Source organism: Acartia tonsa, chromosome 14 (genome assembly GCF_053477335.1).
Source record: "Acartia tonsa isolate MP-2025a chromosome 14, ASM5347733v1, whole genome shotgun sequence".
In the NCBI taxonomy this organism is placed as follows: Eukaryota; Metazoa; Arthropoda; class Copepoda; order Calanoida; family Acartiidae; genus Acartia; species Acartia tonsa.
This window is the reverse complement of record NC_137273.1, coordinates 11,963,346-11,986,134: the sequence shown is the minus strand read 5'-3', so window position 1 is coordinate 11,986,134 and position 22,789 is coordinate 11,963,346. Positions and strand designations below refer to the sequence as shown.

Genomic DNA, 22,789 nt, shown 5'->3' with positions numbered 1-22,789 from the left:
CTAAAAAACAAATACAACTAGAAATTAAATATTAAATAGGTACAAAATAAATGAAGAAAATCAAAAATTCAGATCTAATATCATGATACAAATAGTTAGGTAGGTATGGTAAATAACAGATTCTTGTATTAGGTATTTTTATACTACTAGATTTTCAACAAACTGTTTTTATGTAGGTTTTGCTCCTCGTTATCTCCTAGCGAATTTATAATCATTTAATTTCAAGATATAGTATAATCAGGGAATAAGATAATAGGGTTCTAGAAAATGATTTTCAGGAAGATATTTCATATTTACCGGTTGGTTCATTTATTTCTCCCCTTGGATATATCACACAAGGTTTACAATTATAAAATACAAATTCAGATTATATTGCCAAAACATGGCCCATGAGTAAAGAACAATGCAAAAAAATCAAGTCTCTAAAATCAAGGAGAAAAACACTTTTACATACCTAATAGGTGAAGTTTAATCTAAAGTCAAGAAAACAAAACATTATTATAACCGGTTCTACCCCCTCCCTTATTCTATTCCCCACTTCCAGTTTAGAAGGGTGACACAAATTTCAGATCCCAGATTTCGCGATTTGAATAAAAATTATCTTTATATTATAGCGAATTAAATAATTTTGCAAGCATCGCTTTTATCTTATGAAGAAAAATCAGCGAAAAACGAGATCTGAAATTTGCGTCACCCTGCCAATATGACGCAAGACGCATGACCGCTACGACCGTGGCAATATTTTAAACCCAATCACCTAAAAAGAGGGGAATGGGGTTGAATAAAAGTTACTTAACATTGAATTAAATTCTCCCTGCTATCAAAACTGCTCTTTGATCCACCATAGTAGTTTCCGCGTCCAAAACTAAAAATAAAATACAGGGGTGTATATTCTGCATGGGATCCCCGGCTCAGGGGGGGGGGGGGAATAAAAAATAAGTGGTTGGAGGGAAAAAAATGTAAAAATTAAGAAAACTGAAAACATTTTTTCCATTTCGCCCCCCTCCTTGGAAAAAATAAAAAATTTTGTAGCAGGGGGAAAAAAATAAATCTTGTGCAGAATATACACCCCTGATAAAATACTAATGTGAATTTTGAAAAGATACCTATTGTTAAATTATTTGAAATAATAAAAAAAAGTTGAGTAATTGTAAGCTTCGTATTTGGTTTTTAAAGAGGTGGTCAATCCACAAACAAAAAAGGATTGAAAAATTAAGTAGAAAGTAAATCAACTGTAAACAAATATAATAGAGAGTGGAATAGAAAAAATAAAGAATAATAACTAGGTAAGTATTGATAGAAAACTTTATTTTGTTGGCTGTAGTGTAATTTACAGAAAAGAATGCACTTCGAAACTCACCTGGAGGCTCCAGCAGACTTGCTGCCAGAAAAGCTGGAGGATCCAAATCTAGCACTGGAATCACCTGAAATAGCATATTTCTACGAATAACAAAATAATAAATAATTTTTGTTGGCCCGGGCCTTCGATCCTTGGGGCTAACAAACTGGGATAAATATATTAACTTTTCGTTTTACTATCAGTGGAAATCTGTCTACAATAAGTAACCTCTATGTACCTGAGCTAGGGAACGCCGAGTATGGTGATTTTGTTGAATCATACTTGAATCCACCATCGGCGGGTCCTGAAAAGAGAGAGTCATTGTTCCTTGTATCCTTATATTAATGTAACAGGATGTATGTGAATCTCCCTGTCTGTACTGAAGGATCTTGCTAATTACTGAACCAGTATGGTACTCAATTAGTAATGGGAAGGTTTAAAATTATTTTGGGGTGAGGAACCACAGTCCTCCCAAGGTAAATCACCACCCCCAAAAAAATATTTTAAAAATATAATCGAATTGAAATCTCTATTTTTATGATGTTTATGATCGGTAGAAAATTTGGAGACAATAATGTTTATGTTTAGATAGGTACCTGCTGGTTTTATTCCAAGGAAAGAAAGTCCAGTAGCTCCACTAGACCTGGATGTACCGCTATCATACCGACTACTGCTGCCAAAACTGGATCCTAACAAAAAAAAAACAATGTTAAACTAGCTGCCAGTTTTTATGTAGCTAAGATAAACAAAAACCCTTATATGAAAGAATCTTGCTGAACTATTTAATTATTTATATTTATCTTAAGATTTCCCTAACCGCAGGACCGATAAAGCTCTCCTTTACAATGCAGTTTCTTATAGATCCACGAAAGCTTTTTTATTACCTATTCTGTAGAAATCACCCATATTAAAATATATGCCCCCTTCCCCTAAAAAATTTTATTTGTTTTGAAGCTGAAATTGGAAGTACAGAGATGGGTTCTTAAAAGATAATGCCGCGTTTTTTCGACATTTTTTACGCTATGAATAACAAGCGCGGCATTCGCGAAATCTAAACAGAGTATACAACTTAGGAATTCAAAATTTTAAAATTATTATTTTACCCATTTGTATAATGTCTAATATAGCTCTAAAAAGATATATTAATTAATATGCAGCAAAAATGGATTTAAGATAATTTGTTTTTCTTTTATAAAGGCTGTACCAACAAAAGCGAAATAATTAAATAAATAGTTGTATACTCTGATTAGATTTCGCGAAACCCGCGCTTGTTATTCATAGCGTAAAAAATGTTGAAAAACGCGGCATTCATCTTTCAAAAACCCATCTCAGAGTCGACTTTTCTACGACCCATAACCGCTAGTATAAATATATTTTTTAATTACGAACAAACAATAATTTCTAAATATTGAAACATTGCTCCATTGAATTCAATCGTCCTGTTACCCACCTTCTTGTCTTGAAGAAGACCAAGTATCCAATGGCTTGTCTCTTCCAGAGCTAAAGCTTGAGCTTTTCCCTCTGTTAACAAAATGTGTCACAATAAATAGAATACAAGGAAATAACATTTAAGCAAAAAAACACGCAAAAATTCCTTAAAAATTCGTTGGACTTTTGTGGGATGTGGTAAAGATATAAGCGTTTTGTTAGTTAAGATGCTTATTCAAAGTAATGGTTTATTTCCTAATAATAAATTTTTTAACCAATTAAAACTAGTCCCCAAAGTTTTATAATGCGTTTTCCTATTCGTCCTCTTTCCAAGTTTGGAGACTTTTACAGAATATTGATTGGTTGGTTCATTAAGTTGAGTGTCCAAACATTTCAGCCACAAATTAAAATCTACATACAGGGTAATTTTGTGTATTATCATTGAGGATCTATATCAATTTATCAGCCATTCTCTTATCCCTTTAGATCCCTGACAAATATCACTTTACTATAAATGATTGTTTACATTCCTTGCAGAACTAGCAGCTGTGTATCCGCCGCTGGAGAAAGCGCTGCTGCCGCTTCCGTATCTCTTCTCTCCATATGGCCCTTTATTGTGTGATACATCTACTCTATAATCCCTGAATTATATTTTACTATTATTTTTTATTTGTTACCGAACTGCAATTAGACATAATTAACTTATATGGATATCCTTATAATAAAGTAAATGGATGTTTGTCTGTACCATTAACCGCTAAACCGATATGGTTCACCTTTACAGGGTAGCTTTTCAAAGGTCCTGGGGAGGTTTATGATTATTTAGGGGAGAATACGAGAGAAATCGCTCTAATTAAATGACCTCACAAAAATATTTTTGGAACTTTTTTCTTTCTAAAGAGCTCTAAGGTTTTAGGGTATTGATAAAAGGGTTTATCACAGAATAATAATTTTACCTTAATGAACCGATGTTAAGAGGATCCATCGGGCTTCTGTCTCTCCGTCCATACCTTAAAGGGAAAATTTATTTATTTATTAAGGAAATAAACCGGTTCTAAACCATATTCAAAATGGTATTTTAGTATACAAATTGATGGGTGAAACGAAAATTAAGAAAATTAAAAGCCTAATAAAAGGAATTATACATAGATTTGAGGTTACGTAGTCGTACAGATGTGCAACAAGCATTATACATATTTTCTATCTAACAAACGACTTTAAAATAAAAGAAATGTTTAAAAATACTTTATTTTTTCATTTATTTTGAAATTGAAAGGGAGGAAAATAATAAAATATAATTCATTTATGTAAAAAAGAATAACATTTATTATGATACATTGAGTATTTTCAAAATTTATAGCCATCAAAACATAATTTCTGAAAATGAAATAATAAGTTTGTTTACTATTGCGCTATTGCCGCGTACTTTTTTCAATTATCTAATGTTTGCGATAAGGAAAAGAGGGATACAAAGCGATTAGCGCAACAGTTTCACATCACAGGGATAAAACAATAGACGGAAAAATTGGGAAAGGGGATCTACAAGGAAAATAGCCTAAAACCATTTCAAGACATTTTATAATGGTAACCTAAAGCGCATATCATAATCGGACCAACCATTTTTGAGATCTTAAACTAAAGACTAAAAACCTTACAACTTTATATTATAAAAATTTCTTACCTTGACTCATCCCCTCCTCTAGAGAGACTTCCCCCACGACCGGAAGACGACATACCTCCAACTTTGGAGTAAGAATCACTCCTGTTGGTTGAGATACTTTATCATATTTCATAGTTACTCGAATTTCGCGCCATTATCTTTCCCGATTTAAGAAGCAATTTCCTAATTTTTGGCGGGTTTCCTAAACCCATTTATTTGACAAATTTGCGGCATCTAGATATAATAATGGCTGAGAAAAATCCCTTTCTATCATAAAATATCTATCTCTTATAAAAGCCGAGTAATTTTCATATTACACAATTGCTAAAAGAGGAGAAAAGTCAGACATGCGAACAAAGTAAGTTATATAGTTGCCTCGCTATATTATACAATATAACTGATCAATTATTATTGTTTAAACTAATAAAAAAAAGGTAAAATATTTTATGACTAACCAAAAGACAAAACAATCCACATTATGCATGGTAGCTCCGTTACTATTTAAAGTACCAAGTATCCTTTCCTAGAGTAGTCATCATACTTGGAGGCGGATGAAAAGCTGGATGCCCCGTAGCGAGAGGAACTAGAACCTAAATAAAAATAAGAATAAAACATCCATCCATAAAAGCGAGGCGCAAAAATAAAATTTAATAGAGACTGTACGATTGTTTTAACATTGCTATAGAGTAAATACACTTTCAAATAATTTTGTCAACCCGAACTCATATAATTTTTCAAAATACTTTTTTTAAGTCTGATGATTAATGTATCATTTATTAGCTGTACTTTAAATCTAAATAGCTAAAATATCAACAACAATACTAAAAGCAATACCAAAAACAAAAAAAGCTGCTTCTATAAAACCATAAAATAAAGTTTTTCCATGACACTTTAGAGCTGGTTTTATCCAGTGAAAATTTTCAAGCAAAGCGGAAATTAAGAAAACTCACCAAGCAGGCTACGTTCCTCTTTAAGCTCTTTCATTTTCTTCAGCAGTTGAAGCTCTCGTTCATACTTGGCTATCTCCTCCTCCAATTGTTCTCCACGCCGTTTGGCCCTATCGTCCATGATTGGGCTATGACGTCCACTTGAATGAAGATATATCAAGTCAGTTTTCGTGATAATTTATGCCATTTAAAATTCATAAAGAAGACTGTACTTAAATACATAATCACAAAAAAGAATTAAATATTTTAAATTTTTTATCCCCAACAAATAAACTTGTTTTAATCTTATATTTGTACATTTTTATATCCACGAGAAGCCGTTTATAATATGATGAGAGAAAAAACGATTCTTTTACTTTTAACTTTTAAAATATCGCCATTTTATTGTTCCTTGACTATGAATCAGGATAATAGCTATTTCTTTCATCGTATTATAAACCGCTTTCCGCGGATATATAATGTACAATTATAAGATTAAAACAAGTTTTTTTTAGCCCCGAGGTGCCGAGGTTTATAATACGATGCTAGACATAGTTTTTTTTCGTATGGATGTCAACCGGTTCCTATCCACCGGATTCGAATGAATACGAGAAAACAATTTAATTTAAGGAAAAGATGGAAGAATAAAATCAAAATTACAAATACCTGCCAAATGATGGTTTCTCTCTCTCCGGGGACACCCTCCTGTAACCTCTTCTGTCCGAATCACTTCTGCTAGAGAAAGATTTCTTGGAAGGAACATCAAACTGCTCAGTGTTCCTAAAATTATAATTATAATTATACCTAAGTTGTTTTGTTTTTTCGATTGTACATCATCGTTACAAGAATCTTAATAAAAGGTTTAAACTAGATAGAACGTTTCTAACATTCCTAACTATACGTATTTCTATCCATGTATCAAATGTAGGAAACATTCGCGTTCAATCCCTTTTCTTTCTCTCTATCAATAATACTAAATAGAACTATGTCAGTCTGTCCGTCTAAAGCTTAAGATCTCGATAAACGCTGAACCGATTGGGTTCAACTCTTCAGGGAATATACCTACTGGTCCTGTGGTGGTTATAAACTATTTTCTTTTGGGGGTTGAGACATCCCCATTCCTTGAAAAAACGTTTAAACTAACCTGCTACTAGGAAAGCCGCGTTTCCTAGATAAATCCGAGGAAGGTGGGTTCATGCTCCCCTTGTTATGACCCATCATGTCCTTGTTCTGGTTGACCATGCTGTTCATAGAGTTCTGATTCATCATCATCATGTTAAGCTCCTATAGTAAATTTGACAAAGTTAAGCAACGCTTGGCTTGACACTGGAGACGTAGGTTACTTTGCAATATGTGGTTTTACTAGTCTGTAAGTGTATATTGTAGAGTATACGGTAGGATAAGAATTGTTTATTGGTGGGACAAACATTATGTGGACTTCTACCATTTCAGAGGTCTTAAGCAGAATCAGGGTTGTCATTTTGGGCGGGCGCTTTTGGGCGGGCAGTTTTGGGCGGGCGCTTTTGGGCCGCCCAATATAAGGTCCTTTTGAGCAGTTTTGGGCACCCCCCTTTTAGGGGGAGAGAAAAAGGGGAGGGGGTTAAAAAAGAGGGGGGGGGGCGGGCCTATTTTTTGGGTGATATCCTTATACTAAAGTAACAGGATGTGTGTCTGTTTGTTTGTGTGTCTTTGTGTTTGTACCGAAGGATCTCGTTAACCGCTGTACCGATCAGGTTCTCCTTAACAGGGTAGCTTCTTATAGCTATAATATAACTATTTTGGGGGAGGGTACCACCACCCTCCTAAGAGAAATCGCCCCTAGAAAAAAATTACACTCTCCCAAAAACTTTTTTTTTTAATTTTTTAAACTAAAAATAAAAATGGGGGAAGGAAACCCCCCACCAAAAAAAAAAAATTTAATCCCCCCCCCCAATTTTTTTTTTAACTTTTTCTTTTCAAATCTAATATAATAAGGGGGGGGGGAAGTTCTGACACATTTGCGTAAACGGTGAGTATAGGCTTTATCTTTGGACTGAGAGGATAGGTTATTAGGGATAAAATCATTTTTATATGATGAATTTCCCCCAGATTTAAGATTTTTTGGATAGGCCTCCAGGTTCCGGAGCTCCAGGTCTCCAGGTGGTCTCTGTACAGGTAAAATTGAAAAAAAAATTTTTTTTTTTAAAGTTACAGGTCAACTTATAAAACAAAATATGCATCTTTTTTAATATTATTCACATATTTGAAGAAAAAATATGCATATTTTGTTTTATAAGTTGATTTTTAACTTAAAAAAAATTTTTTTTTTTTCATTTTTACCTGTACAGAGACCACCTGGAGGCCTGGAGCTCCGGAACCTGGAGGCCTATCCAAAAAAACTTAAATCTGGGGGAAATTCATCATATAAGAATGATTTTATCCCTAATAACCTATCCTCTCAGTCCAAAGATAAAGCCTATACTCACCGTTTACGCAAATGTGTCAGAACTTCCCCCCCCCCTTGGATTATCAAATTTGACTTTCCCCTCCTCAAGTGCCCCTAGAGGCCTCTAGGGCCGTAGCCGTTAGTTAACTATATAAATTAGTAAGCTTTTTTGTATCTAGACAAGGATTTCGCTAACTGCTGAACCGATAAGGTTCTCCTTTCCAGTGGAGCTTTTATAGGTCCTGAGATGGTTTTATGCTATTTTATTTCTAATAATAAGTCTAGGTATGGTTTTAGGCTATTTTATATCCTTTTAATATGCTTTTTACGACATTTGCCCCAAAAGGGTGCCCAGAATCCAAAAGGTGTACCTGCTGCTGCTGCATGTTCATGAAGTTCATCATGGGGTTCATCATGTCCGCCATCCCCATTCCCATGCTGTTCCCCATCATTCCCATCATATTGTTCATCTGGTTGTTTACATCCATTTGTCTAAATAAAAGGAACAATAAGTAGCAAATCTATATTATTTGTATAGAAGATAAATTGATATACATGAATTCCTTAATGGATGATAAACAAATTACCACTTTTGTTGATTAAAAGTTGAAAAGTTTGGACACAACTTTAAAACCAACCAATCAAAATTTAATGAAAGTCCTCAAAGTTGTTAAGCCAACGTATAAGAAAATGTTATTGTGAAACTTTGAGTACTAGACTACTAGTGCAAAAAACGACTTAATGTCCCTTTCCTTCCTGATGTTCAGTGCATTGTACTAAAAAAGAATTAAAATTTACCTGTAGCTGAATGTTTAGAAAGAATAATAACTTTCACTAAAATAAACAATAATCATACCTGTCCTCGTTGAATCTACGGGAAGATTTCTCAGAAGTAAACTCGTTTACATATCCTCCCCTATTATAGAGCATCAGAGTTAAAAAGTCTTTGAATTTGTACTTTGTAAACTCGCAAATTTTTCTATTATTTTCTCATAATTGTACCAATAAAATTAAATTGAAAATATTGACAATTTTTATTTTGATTATCTTACATAATAAAATACCCCTACCTAATTTCATTATACTTTTTAAAAAGAGGAAGTGGGGGGGGGAGGGGTCTGTGTTCGCTAAGCATTTTAAGGGAAAGCACATTTTCTCTTACATGTACAAATCTCCATAAATTAAAATTACCTCCTATCTGGGAGGGACAGCCTATCCTTGACATTTCCTCTTCCTGACCCTGGTGGCTTCGAACCAAATGCCTTCTTGGATGTAAATAATTCCTGAAATAAAGTAAATTGCAATTCAAGAAAAGATCAAAGGAGATGTATTGTTTTTTTATAATTACAGCTTGCACTAATTAGTAATAATTAAACTTTAATTAACAAGGATCTAAAAAGACATCCCTGTAGCACTCCACAGTGTGACGCACAGACAAAATAGACAAACTTTTTTGATATCTCTGTTATGGAGGTTCAAAAGGTCACAAAAAGACATCCCTGTAGCACTCCACAGTGTGACGCACAGACAAAATAGACAAACTTTTTTGATATCTCTGTTATGGAGGTTGAAAAGGTCATAAAAATGTCGCGAAAGCAATAAAATTAGTTAAAACTACAATATGTCCTTTATTTTAAAAGGCACAATTGAACCTTTGCTTTTTTTTATCATACTGGACACACCTACATCAAATTATAATTGTACAACTAAAGATTGTACCTTAGGCTTCGTGATTTGAGGAATATGTTGGTCCATAAAGTCACTTTCTTTCAAAATCCTAAAATATAAGATAAAAATTAAAGTTTGTCCATATCCACAAGAATTTATCACCCCATCCCCCCCCCCAAAAAAAAAAATATGCTGATGTAGACTGCAAAGTTGTAAAATGCATAGATTTTGATTTTGAAGTTAAACTTGTTAGGACGGGCTTTATAACCAATAACCATAGTTATAGAGTAGCTATAACCAAATAAAAATTCTTACTTCTTTTTAAGGAATGGAAACTCCTTTCTGGTATACAGGTAAGCAGTTGCCAAAGGTTCATTGAGCGATATTCTTGTTGGTTGCTGAAAGAAAATTTTTTTGCCAAATCTTTCATATAATTTGCACTGTTCTCATTGAAATTTCTTTTTTCATTTTCCTGTCAGGGACAAGGGACAAGAATTCTAATTAAAAATTCCCCCATAACCCACTTCCCTCTTTTCCCAACGTTCTTATCTACTGCCCTTTAGATACAGCACAAAACAAGTTTTACCCTTACACTACGCCACACAAATATCCAAATTTTTAGCAATTGCAATTAGAATTCATTTGCTGATTCACAGCCCCTTCCTATCTGCTACTTCTTGAAATTCATCATATAAGAGTTTACATAACAAAGATGTGCAGTGCATTAACTTTCACATATCATCAAATTCGCATAGTGTTTTATGTGCGCAAAAAACAAACATAAGAACATGATTTATAATTAGAGCCTAGCAAAGAAAAATAGGCAGTAAAGTATGGCTCTGCTTGTTTGATAATGTGATAAAGGGAGACTGGCCAATTGGTGAGATTCGTCACCTTTTTTCACGGTACACATTGAACTTCATAAAAGCAACTTCCATGCCTAATTTTAGCGTTCCAATCCTGTTTCAAAGTCTTGGAACACATAACTTTACAGCTATTTAACACAATAGATGGGGAAAGTGTTAAAATAACTGTATGTTCCTCTACCCCGTGGACTAGTGTTGTGGATCCGGATCTGCAAGGATCCGCACTTTTTTGAGTCCAAGGATCCGGATCCGGATCCTGGGGTATAAATCTATGGAAAAATCTACCTAAATTTATATAAATAGTCACTTACAAATTTTGAAAATTAGACATTCTCGTGATGAGAGCCAAGGTTTAGGTTCAGACTTGAAAATTAAAAGTATTTTTGACTTCGAGATTAAGGAATAAATATTTTTTGAAAAATTTGGTGATTTTATTTTCATTGTCAAGGATCCGGATCCGCACTGACCAAATTTGGAGGATCCGGATCCGCATACAATCAATGCGGATCCGCAACAATGCCGTGGACCATGTGCCGATTTTCAATTAGGCCTTTAAATATCAGCCAATAGCGTCAAGAATATTAACCTAGCTAAGTCGCTACAAAAGAGCAGAAAATAATTTGCGATCAGACGAAAAAGGTCCCCAACACTGGATCCAGGTTATACATCTCTATACTTATGATTCAGTGTTACCTTTGATGTGAGCAGAATCCTAGTCATGTTCTTGCCCTCCTTCACAACAGAGAAAGTACTGTTGAGAATCACCATTCCAGGTGGTAGAGACTTGCTGTGTCAACACAGTTTATTTAGATAATCGTGGATTAATGGATTTTTTCTTCAAATTTACGTAGGACAATGGATGTAGAATATACGTGGATATTATCTATAATACAAAGTAGAATGATGTCTGTCTGTCCGTCAGTCTGTCTGTCCGTCCCTTAAGATCTCGGTAACCACTGAACCAATCAGATTCTACTCTTCAGGAAATATACCTACTGGTCCTGTGGTGGTTTTAGGCTATTTTCTTGGGGGGTGGGACACCCCAAACCAACTCCCCAAAAAGTGAAAAAAAACCACCTCAATTTTTTTTATTATTTAAAATTAGTGGTGGAGTGGGGGCTTCTCATCAGGTACTTAATTTTTTAAAAATTATTTAAAATTTGTGGGGGCATCTCCAGAGGTAATTATTTTTTTTCTTTAATCACCTCTTGGGGAAAAGACCCTAGAGGCTAGGGGCGAAGCCGCTAGTATAATATATATAGGAAAAATTGTCTTCAATTTAGGATGCTATTTTCCCGGTTATTCATTGGTCAGTTCGGTCATTCAGTAAAAGGGGAGATAAAAGGTCAAAGGGGGGATGGAAGAGATCGTATCTTAGCCCACTAAAAGTTTCACATTATTAGGTTACATGATATTCAAGATAATTATAAATCCTTTGACGGCATTTTATCTTCCATAGCATTATTGACGGACAAACGGAAAAAAAGAAGTAATTTCATTTTCCTAATATCATTTTTGACGCAAGAACAACAGTTATAAGAGTAGATGATCATGGCTTTAAAGGATCTTTAAAAAATATTTTTCTATCTGACGATTAAATATATGGAACTAATATGTATTAAAGTTATTTCTCGCATCGTATTATAACCAGCTTTCCGCGGATATAGAATGTACAATGTACAAGATTAAAACCGTTTTTTTAGCCCCGTAGAAAGCTGGATATAATACAATGCTAGACATAGTTTTTTTCGTATGGATGAGAACCGGTTCCTATCCACCGGATTCGAATGAATACAAGAAATCACATTAAATTGTCTCTGGATCTAAATAAACTGTATTCCTTGGTCTAGCGAGAACAAAAACATCTTCCAGCCCAAATGAGATGTTATCACCGAAACTGGATTCATCAGAACACGGAACTATGTTGACCAGCACGCTAGTGGCTCCCTGTAATTATAATTATTACACAATCTACATCATATTCTATTAAATATTTCCATAGTAAGTGACATCTAAGTTTTAACCTCATACTTTTAAATAAATATCATATGCATCACAAAGCAACAGCAGAAACGTTTGTTAACATCTAACCCATTCCTTTCCCAAATAATCATAAAGATTGCATAAGACAAAGACTGAATTGAAACATTGAACTCCTAATTAGAATTAAGTTCAATATATTGTCTAATATTACATCCATGTTTAACTTGGGTTAACAAAGTTGACTTACGTTGATGTCGACATTGGTTGCGCCAACAACGACAAGATTACACTTGACAGGTTTAGATTCCTCCTCTGGTGAAAAAATCATTCAAATGATATTTATAATAGATTTATAATTATAGATGGTCAATCTGAGACAATAATCCGTCCAAGTATAGGAGGAATTTAAAGCAGGCGAATATTTTTTTTTTAGCAAAACACGAGCAACTTATTATTTTGATAATATAATTTTTCATACCAAAATGTTTTCAGATTGTTCCTGTACAGTGTTTTATTATTCAAAGGGAGGAGTAGGTTGCCCTAAAAATCCGTAAAGGTGTGAGATTTAAGGCTTAAAAATAGTATTAGAACGAAAATATTCACTAAATATGTGTATTTCTTATGAAAAAAAAACTATAGACAAATTTTTTAAAAGGTAACCTAAATTTTTATCGTTCTACTACTGTTTTTAACTTAAAACTCACAACCTTTAAGGATTTTTAGCGCAACCTACTCCTCCCTTATGATTGCTTATCTAAACTTTCTATATTTCTTACGATAAAAACAAGTCTTATGCGAAATTTGTAGGTGTCTAAAGTTTGATTTATCTGCTTTTATCCCTTTTCCAAAAGGTCAAAACGAAGAATATTTTATTTTTATTTTAATGATTCATTCCTGTATCCTCCAGTCCAGAGTTTTCAGTATAGGTAATGACAGCTGTCTTGTTGTCAATAACGTCTAATCCAGGTTTTACTGCTCTTATCTAAATATTTAGAAAAATTGGTGCTAAGGATAGTGTCATAAATCAACCTCATAAAAAGACTAAGTCCAATAGATCATCAAGGAATAGTTATTCCTCGCATCGTATTAAAAACGGCTTTCCGCGGATATAGAAAGTACAATTATGAGATTAAAACTAGTTTTTTTAGCCCCGAGGTGCCGAAGGCGCCGGCTAAAAAAACTGGTTTTAATCTTATGATTGTACATTTCTATATTCGTAGAAAGCTGGATATAATACGATGCTAGACATAGTTTTTTCGTATGGATGAGAACCGGTTCCTATCCACCGGATTCGAATGAATACGAGAAAAGTTTTTAAAAACAAACATGTTATACCATATATTAATAAACATACAATATATAATCTTTTATGGGGCCACTGGTTTAGAGTTCTTTATGAACTTTATAAAAAATCTACCTTTGGTTTTTCTTGATCTATGGCAGCCTTCAACTTCATGGAGATTAAAGCATAACAGGAATTATTCTCACGAATCACCTAAAAGAAACGAAGTTGGATGTGTTGTTTTGAGTGTCCATTAAAATCTTACACATTGATATCAATGGATATTTACACGAATTGTATAAATGTATCACAAATTGATATGAAGTTTTCGAAAATCTTGGTTAACTATAATACAAAGTAAAATGATGTCTGTCTGTCTGTCCGTCCGTCCGTCTGTCCCTTAAGATCTCGGTAACTACTGATTCGATTGGTTTCTATACTTTTTTTTTATTAAATTAAAATTTTTTAAAATTACCTCATGGGGCAAAGCCCCTAGAGGCTAGGGGCGAAAATTTATTTACGGACATACCTTGATTAAAGAATAGCTGCGCTACTAAATATAACAAAATCAATTTCTTACCTTACTATTTCCCTGACAGATGTAATTACTAAATTCACCCTAATATCATAGATTACTATAATTATGAGGACAGGTATCTTAATTACAATTGGTTTGTTCACAATGGCTGGGCATTAAAATCATAATTAACTTTTTTTGCTACAAGCTTTCCAACCGGTCAAAATTAGAGCTTATCTAAGATATTGTAATCTTATATTTGTTCAAATGAATAAATGTGTGACGCAAAGTAAATATCACTTTGTTTTAATAATGACCATTCTTATAGTTTTTATGCCTTGTAGTCAATGGAAGTTGTGTCAGCTGCAATATTGAACAATTTCACCAGAACTGGAAAATTAAACTCCCAACAGACAAACCTCACAATACTGCATCCATATTGTCCCTAAAAACAGTGATTTTTGGATTGGTCAATTAAAAAAATACCCTAACAACTAGGGTTGGCAATCCGTATCCGAATCCGGGATCCGCCCAATTTTTGGTCAATTTTGGAATCCGAATCTGTATCCGGAATCCGATTTTTAATAGCGGATTCGGATCCTTAATTGGTAGGCTAAAATTAGCGTCTTGAGTTTTTTCTTTCAACTCCCTCTTTTTGAAGGCAAATATTATCATCATTATATATAAAATCTTTTAAACTCTGGTTCGATTCTCGGAAGTGAATTATAGAGAACATCAAGAACATTAATTTTTAGAACATATGTAGCACTTTAATTTAAAAAAAATCCTTTTAAAATACTGCTAGAATCCGGAATCCGAATCCGGAATCCGCCAAAAATAAGAATCCGGAATCCGCAAGGAATCCGCCATTTTTTTACGGATTCTTTTAAGAATCCGGAATCCGAATCCGGCCCAAAAATTTGACGGATTGCCATCACTAGAAAATACCCTAACAACATTGAGAAAATCATTATGAATTAATAAGAATAAAGTATTAGGTAAATGGATTAAAATACATAGAAAGATATGGATCTTTAAGGATAAGCCAATGAACGATAAATTGATGTACCATTGTACACCCTAATAAAATAGTAAACAAATTACAACTTACGAAGACCAAATCATTGGTCGAAAAGTTTTGACTCTACTAGTTTGTACAATTACTTTGTATATCAACTACACAGTTTTAATAAGAGCAAATGTTTGTAAAACTTGGGGTCAGTAAAATTCATCGTCTAATGTCCGCTGTCTTTACTGGTAAAAGGGAAAACACAATTAAAATTACCGTTTTAGAGATAGTGGTGGAAATGGCCGCTTGTTTTGACTGAATTTTCTTGCTATCAAGAAACTTGCTGCTGTACAGGAATATTCCCCACTCTGGCACAGCTGGGACTAAAACAAGATTGGTTCACATTAAAACTATTACTTTTCCACGAATATTTAAATAAAATCATAAAAAGTTTTGTTTGCTAGGTCTTCGGTCCCTCGGGGCTAACAAAACTGTTTTTAATCTTGTAATTTCTCCTTTCAATATCCGCTGAAAGCTGTCTATAATACGATGCGATAAATAAACATTCTTAGGACTGTCAAACGAAAAACGTATGGAAATAAAACATAATTTTACCTTTAGCACTAAAGAAGTCCGTCTTGATAGAGCAATTCTTTCCATCTTTAATATCCCCCACAACCTAAATTTTATATTAAAAATTTGACTCGAAACAGTTAAATCAAAAATATATCCAAGGAAAAGACCTTAGTTTTACAAAATCTTGTTTTTTTCCAAACCTTTTAAACCAATAATTTCAAGCTAACAAAGGTATAATCAACTTTTTATTAAATTTAGGGGTGAAGATTCATTTGCAGTCCACTATCTAATAAGTTATCTATCTGTAAGAATAAAAATAGGTACTACTTTTTGAAAAACATTTTTTTCTGCCTAATTGGAATATTTTTACTTCAAAATTGGAAGGTTTTTTTTATTGATGGAAAAAGTTAAAAACCTGAGAAACACATTCAGCTAACTTGTCGGTTGAATACACTCCTCTGCCATTTTTCATTACAGCTAAGACGTTAACTGGTTTAATCGTCTAAAAAGATATATTTTTATTTATTAAAAATCTTCTATTTCAGCTTTTCATTGCCCATTTAAGGAACACTTTCACCCCATTTAAATTTATCAATAAAAATGACGGTTACCAAGCACGGTAGCTTTACAAAATTTTGTTCTTAATTCTATCTACCCAAAAAATTATCCCTAATTGCTTCTACCTAAAAATGGTGCTATTGGGTGTAACGATAAGGATTGCAAAACTTTAAAAACTATGATTTGTATGGATTGCCTTAATTTTATTGTAAAATTTTTGGGCAATTATTACTTTTTTACCCAATTTGGCAATTACACTACATTTTCAGAAGTGGGCAAAATTTTAAGGATTTCTTCTCCAATTCAGATATATTTTAATACACACCTTTCCAGTCTTAATGGCATAATCCTCATAGGTCATAACTCCAGCGCAGTACTTGCTGATCAGATGGTTGTAGTCCTTCGGGACAAACATGCTGAAGGTATAGTGCTCAATGTTGGTAAAGAACACTAAAAAGGAATATTTATTTCTTGCATCGTATTATTAACAGCTTTCCGCGGATATAGAATGTACAATTATAGGATTAAAACCAGTTTTTTAGCCCCCAGGTGCCGAAGTCACGGGCAAAAAAACTTGTTTTAATCTTATGATTGTACATTTTTATATTCGTAGAAAGCTGGATATAATACGATGCTAGTTTTTTCGTATTGATGAGAACTGGTTCTTATCCACCGGATTCGAATAAATGCGAGAATATACATTATATGTACAATCTTCCAACAGAGTTAGGATCAAATTAAATTTTGCTTTGAAATGACTATTTGCATAAGAATTTAGATGTCACAGATAATAGGCAACTCATGGTTCCTAAAATCGATATATAATTACTTGGATATTGAACCAGATTTTCGCCTAAAAAAATGGATTTACCAGCTGGCTATATAATAATCCATCCCTTTCACTAGAACCCCTCCCCTTCTACTGGAGAATTGTACTGATCAATAAATGAGTACAATATTAACAAAGTAAATTGACGACAAAATTTCCCCTGTCAAAATATCCATCTGATAACTAAATAATTCCTAATGGTCTTAGTTTTTTATAGTTTTTAAAAAATACTTACCAAAAATAAACTTCTCTCCTTTTGCATGGTTTTGCAGATACTTCTCAAACTTTTTGAACGTTTGTTTAAAATTCCAACAATCTAATAACAAATGCAATTTATTGTAGCTAAGATCAACATCCTTACCAACAACCCCAAACAAAAAATAACAAGCTAGGTATAAAAGGCAGAAAAATAGGGAAGAATATTTATAATTTTCCATTGTCCTCTATTATAATAGAAATAGGACTTTATGCTTTGGCTAAACTTTGAACATATTTCGTATAAAATCTATCAAAATGAACAAACAAATTTCGAAAAATGTCCCCAAAGTTTTACAAATGTACACCCAGAGCTAAACTGTGAAAACAAAAAACTTACTTTTTATTTCACCATCTTCGGTTTCAAAATCTGCCCCGACAATAAATCCATTGCTTCCAGTCTTGAAATTACTGAACAAACATTAGCATTTTTTAGCATTAGTATGCACTATGCAGGGATTTAAAGGGATAAGACAGTGGCCGATGAATTGATGTACAATGTACATCTCCAATGATGATGCAATTACACAAGATTACCCCTTCTGTAGATTACAAATAGTGGTTGAAAAGCCTGGAGACTCAACTTAATTAACCAACCAATCAAAACATGATAAAGTCCCTAAACTTGTCAAGCCAACGAATAAGAAAACGTGATAATTAAACTTTGGAGACCAGTGTAATTAACAGCCCAATATCCCCCCTACCCCTTCCCCCATCCTAAATCAGTGATTAGTAGGTATGTATAAGTCACGTCAGCTTGGGTAATGCTATCGACTGCTATTTTAAAGTTGAACTATCTGAAATTTTGCAAAAAGGCCTTTTAACTAAAAAATTAGTCAAACAGCGTTTGGGGAGGAGATCAACTGTTAGTTCAAGTTTATTCAGCTCCCTAAATGATCCTGTCATCTTATTCCTACCAAAGCTACTTACGATCAAGGAAAGTGAAACATGAGAAAATATATATATATATTAATATATTTTAAAATCAAATAATTAGACCTGAAATGCATCTTGTCAGCAATTTTCTGCCCTCTCTCAGACATTATATCTAAATAGGATAAGGTGAAAATTCCGTGAAAATATTTACGTAAATTGTACAAGAGAAGATTTAAATATAGGGCGTAGAGCTAATCGTACAGTAAACTCATTGGAATGATACATCTAATTGGACGTCCACGATAAAAATTTGCATCTATACATAAAACTATATTACTAGCAGCTACGCCCCTAAAGGCCTCAAGCGGCACTTTGAAATACCCTTTTTGTATCTTTTTACTAGGGCTGATTTTTTTTGGGAGGGTGGAGTTACCTCGCCCAAAAGTAATAATAAACCTTACTCTAGACCTATAAACTTCACAGAGGAAAATCATATCGGTTCAGCAGTTATCAAACCTTGGCTACGCACACACACAGACATCCTGTTACTTTTATACAAGTACCACTTTTACTTGATTTAGGGCTACACCAAAAATGGCGGTTTTTAATTATTTTTTTTATTGTTACTTACTGTCCAGAAAATCTTGCTTTGGAACAATTGGTGAAAAAACTGTCTCCCCCTCTGTTGTGTATCCAATCTAAAATTAATTGAAAAATATTATTTAGGGCTCAGCTGGAATTTTTAATATACTCAATCCTAAATGGCACTGTGGGGCAAATAAATAAAAAAAGGTTAAATCATTTACAGGCCTATCCTAAGGTTCTTGAAAGAAAAATTGGATTTTAAACTTTTAGAAGCATAAAAAAAGTCAAGACTCGGAGCTCCTTTATGAATCATTTTCAGTACATTTGAAAAAAGTGTAATCATTAATCAAGGTATAATATTATTTTATTCTCAACGTTCCTAGCCCGCGGGGACCAGAAAAACTATACTTTAATCCTATCTTTGCCACACTGTGCATGCATTGTAAACTCAAGCATATGAATTTTACCACCTTTCTTTACTAAATTGGATAAATAATTTCATGGAAATAAGTTTCGAGGATTTTTTAGGATTATTAATATTTCAAATACTACATGAAAATCATAAAACAATACCTGTGTAACTGCTCTTTCACCGCCATAGAATACAACTTCCAATGATATGAACAGCTGAAAAATAAAATGCAAAATAAGCCTCCCCTTTTTTTCAGAATGTCTACGTGCATCAGTTTACTACAATTATCTATAATACAAAGTAGAACGATATCTGTCTGTCTGAAGATTAAGATCTCAGTAACCACAGAACCGACTGGGTTCTACGCTTCAGGGGACATACCTACTGGTCCTGTGATGGCTTTAGGCTATTTTCTTGGGGGGTGGAATATCCCCAACCCAAATATAGAAAAATACCCCCTCCCCCAACAAAATATCTTTTAAAAACTAAAATTTAAAAAGGGGGGGTTAAATAAACCCCCACCCAAAAAAAAAATTTAACCCGCAAATTACTTTTTCTTTTTAAATCTAGAGTTCAAAATAGGTTGATCAAAACTCTTGGGGCAAAGCCCCTAGAGACAAGGGACAGAGCCGCTAGTCATTTCATAATGTAAAAGAAATGTTTACACAGAAAGAAAGGGCAGTTAAAATATTATTGAAAGGGAACAACAGACCCAACTCTCACCTTCTTAGCATCTTTAAACTCGATGCTTTTGGGATCATTATCTTGGGGCTCAGTTTCATCACTTTCAGGAGCAGCTATCTTCTTAAACTCTTTCTTTTTCTTCTCCTATTTCCACGGTTATAGGGGTAATTAAAGGATAAAAAACATTACAAAATTGTCGGCGGCTCGCTCAAAAGCACAGAACCTCCCCCTTATATTGAAAATAAAGAGGGGTGGGTTTTTATTGTGCTATTGTTCTACCTTAGGTCAGGTCAGGTTATATAAATTAATTACAGGGTGGCCCAGCAGATTTAAGGCAACTCTGGTATTGGACCTGTAGGGTTAGGAATAAGAACCATACACCCCCTGATTTTCATTTTATTTTAGGTATTTATTACCCGCTATTCTTTCCTTTTCATCTTCTATCGGTTGCGCACCTTTTCTTTAGAATGGAACAGGGATTGGAAACTGAGGAACCAATGCAACAATTAGGCTTTCCTGAAAAGCACACGTCAGAGATCCCTTTCCTCAAACAAAAATCGTTAGGTACTGCTTCTTATCAAACAAACTGTGCTTATATATGTACAAAATCGCTGAATCCTAAAACCCTTGCCTTGTTTTGAGTTTTCTCTTTCAGGGCTTTCCTGACTTTCTCCGTCCTGAAGTGTCTTGCCTAAAAAGATCAAATTAAAAAAAAATTATTAAAATAATTACATTTAAACTGTTAATGTCACTAAATAAGGGGGGGGGGGGGTTTAATGCAACCATCTCGTAATCAGTGAGCAAATGGCACTTAGAATTCGAATTTCGATCTGAACTTTTGCATGAGTAATCCTTGGTAGGTCTATTTTCCCTAAATCGAACAAAAAGTTGGAAAAGTAACGGCTAGCGGCTCAGCCGTTCAGCCGTTTTTTGCCTATTTTCAGGGTATATCCATCATCAATTACGTAGGAATCGACTTTTTAAAACATATTTTTGGTTTAATTCATGTTAAATGATAGCAATAACCAATTTTAAAACTTCTAGTACCAACAGCTACCGTCTAGAACCGTTTGATAGCGTTTTGGAGTAGAAAAGAGTATTACGTTGAGAGAGGTTTCGTGACTAATTTGCAGTATAAATATAAAAAATGGCAAAATAGCTGAGCCGCCAGCCGTTAGCCGTTACTTTTCCAACTTTTTGTTCGATTTAGGGAAAATAGACCTACCAAGGATTACTCATGCAAAATTATAGATGGAAATTCGAATTCTAAGTGCCATTTGCTCACTGATTACGAGATGGTTGCATTAAACCCCCCCCCCCCCCCTTTTATATGGAACTGAAGATAAGTAAATTTATATATTGCATCATATGTTATTTAAATTACAAAATTGGTCAATAAAAAAGAATCTATTTGAAAGGGGACTATCCACGAACAAGGGCAAGTGATTCTAAGCACCTTCCATTCATAGTATTTTTTAGTAAAAATACTAGTTTTATGTTTAATATTTGGTTTATCGACTAAAAAGTCAGGTTTCACCATGGTTTTAAATGTTAAGCATTTTTTGATGCAATATCATCAAATGTTTTGATGGGTTCAAACTGTTGTTTAAAAGCATTGACACAAAAGTAAGTTATTTTGATTAAAAATGTATATTTAGAAAAGGGTTGGTAACTTGTAATATTGTTTAAATAATGTACTTTTGCACTTTATAGCATTTGATGTTTTTCTGTCGTGTTGTTTTATTTTGTCCTTAGAACTCAACAAAGCATTTGATGATATTGCATCAAAATATGCTTTACATTTCAAAGTTTTTACATATAAAACCATGGTGAAACATATTTTTTTAGTCGATAAACCAAATATTAAACATAAACCTAGTATATTCACTAAAAAAATACTATGGATCAATGCTGGAAGTTGCTTAGAATCACTTGCTCTTGTTCGTGGATAGTTCCCTTTTGTCCTAAAATTACGCAGCAATAACAAGCTTAAAAAAAAGACATACATAGTAAATAAAACTTTGGTCTGTCCCGGATAGATACACGTCAGTCGGACATATCCTTTTATTGGGGAGTTTCTTTGTTTAAAAATACCTGAAGTTTTTTGATATTTTCATCAGGAATAGCCTCTTCGGATTTGATCAGCTGGACAGTTGATCTAAACATTCAACTTTTTTACCATGTTCTACTAATAATATAAGGGAGGGAAATGACAATGACACAGGGGTGTATATTCTACATGGGATCCCCTGCTCAGGGGGGGGGGGGATAAAAAATAAGTGGTTGGAGGGAAAAAAAATGTAAAAATTAAGAAAACTGAAAACAATTTTTCCATTTCCCCCCCGTCCTTGGTGAAAAAAACTTTAAAAAATGTGTGGTAGGAGGGATAAAATCAATAAAATATAGAGTTCTTTCAATATTTTTCCATTTCCCCCATACTTGGTGAGAAAAAACTAGGGGGGGAAGAAAAATAAAAAATTTTGTAGCAGGGGAAAAAAATAAATCTTGTGCAGAATATACACCCCTGCAATGACACTAAAACAATTTTAGTTCATCGTTTCCGCACACCCCTCCCATCCCTACAAAAAAATATATAACAAGGATAGATTGCACACATAGGAAATGAGCGGGTAAGATTCATTTATCTTCAATGGTTCTTTCATGGACCAATGGCAAAAATATGCAATATCTTTTAACATTTTATAAACTTTTGTCTTTATTTCTTTTTAGACCCCTTTTTGACTTTTTTTCCAATGGTGATTTGATACTCTAGGTATTCACTATGAAAATTATTATTAGTCAAAATCATAGTTTTTCTTTTATCAACGAATTTTTTTGTTGTCCTTTTCTTAATTTTCATTTGTAATTTATATTGCATAATCATATTGAGGTCTTTCATGAAATATAACAT

General features: G+C 33.6%; 2 protein-coding genes across 3 annotated transcripts in view; both read right to left on the bottom strand.

The window, feature by feature from the left end:
* Positions 1–62: 62 nt before the first annotated feature.
* Positions 63–20,049, bottom strand: LOC145305738 (uncharacterized). Of its 2 annotated transcripts, XM_080147506.1 has the most exons (35): positions 19,918–20,049; positions 19,356–19,409; positions 18,829–18,895; positions 18,321–18,369; positions 17,662–17,732; positions 17,302–17,382; positions 16,563–16,687; positions 16,095–16,181; positions 15,719–15,782; positions 15,380–15,486; positions 14,432–14,539; positions 14,158–14,196; positions 13,713–13,790; positions 13,193–13,277; positions 12,543–12,610; positions 12,155–12,259; positions 11,006–11,101; positions 9,762–9,844; positions 9,498–9,555; positions 8,970–9,061; positions 8,635–8,694; positions 8,150–8,270; positions 6,498–6,637; positions 6,020–6,133; positions 5,378–5,514; positions 4,953–5,017; positions 4,449–4,531; positions 3,724–3,777; positions 3,300–3,408; positions 2,790–2,862; positions 1,936–2,028; positions 1,578–1,643; positions 1,361–1,424; positions 817–865; positions 63–198 (listed from the first exon to the last, which is right to left on the bottom strand). In XM_080147506.1, exons 4-35 carry the CDS (start codon positions 18,362–18,364, stop codon positions 190–192), a joined length of 2,628 nt encoding a protein of 875 aa, XP_080003632.1. In that variant the 5' UTR covers positions 18,365–18,369; positions 18,829–18,895; positions 19,356–19,409; positions 19,918–20,049; the 3' UTR covers positions 63–189. The 2 variants fall into 2 exon arrangements, with proteins under 2 accessions (XP_080003632.1, XP_080003633.1); XM_080147507.1 differs by lacking the exon at positions 8,635–8,694.
* Positions 18,821–22,789, bottom strand: part of LOC145306420 (uncharacterized) — a 6,151-nt gene continuing 2,182 nt past the window's right edge. The window contains exons 4-8 of the mRNA XM_080148515.1: positions 21,973–22,036; positions 20,504–20,569; positions 19,918–20,022; positions 19,356–19,409; positions 18,821–18,895 (exon numbers count right to left, since the gene is read on the bottom strand). Of these exons, the coding sequence (XP_080004641.1) occupies positions 18,821–18,895; positions 19,356–19,409; positions 19,918–20,022; positions 20,504–20,569; positions 21,973–22,036 (364 nt within the window). The remainder of the gene's footprint in view (positions 18,896–19,355; positions 19,410–19,917; positions 20,023–20,503; positions 20,570–21,972; positions 22,037–22,789) is intronic.

Coding starts and splice junctions, on each gene's coding strand:
- LOC145305738 (XM_080147506.1), bottom strand. CDS start 18,364: ATGTCTGAGAGAGGGCAGAAAATTGCTGACAAGATGCATTTCAG. Junction 14,540..15,379: donor CCACCACTATCTCTAAAACG/GTAATTTTAATT, acceptor CACTGTTTTTAG/GGACAATATGGATGCAGTAT. Junction 2,029..2,789: donor GTCTTCTTCAAGACAAGAAG/GTGGGTAACAGG, acceptor TTTTTTTGTTAG/GATCCAGTTTTGGCAGCAGT.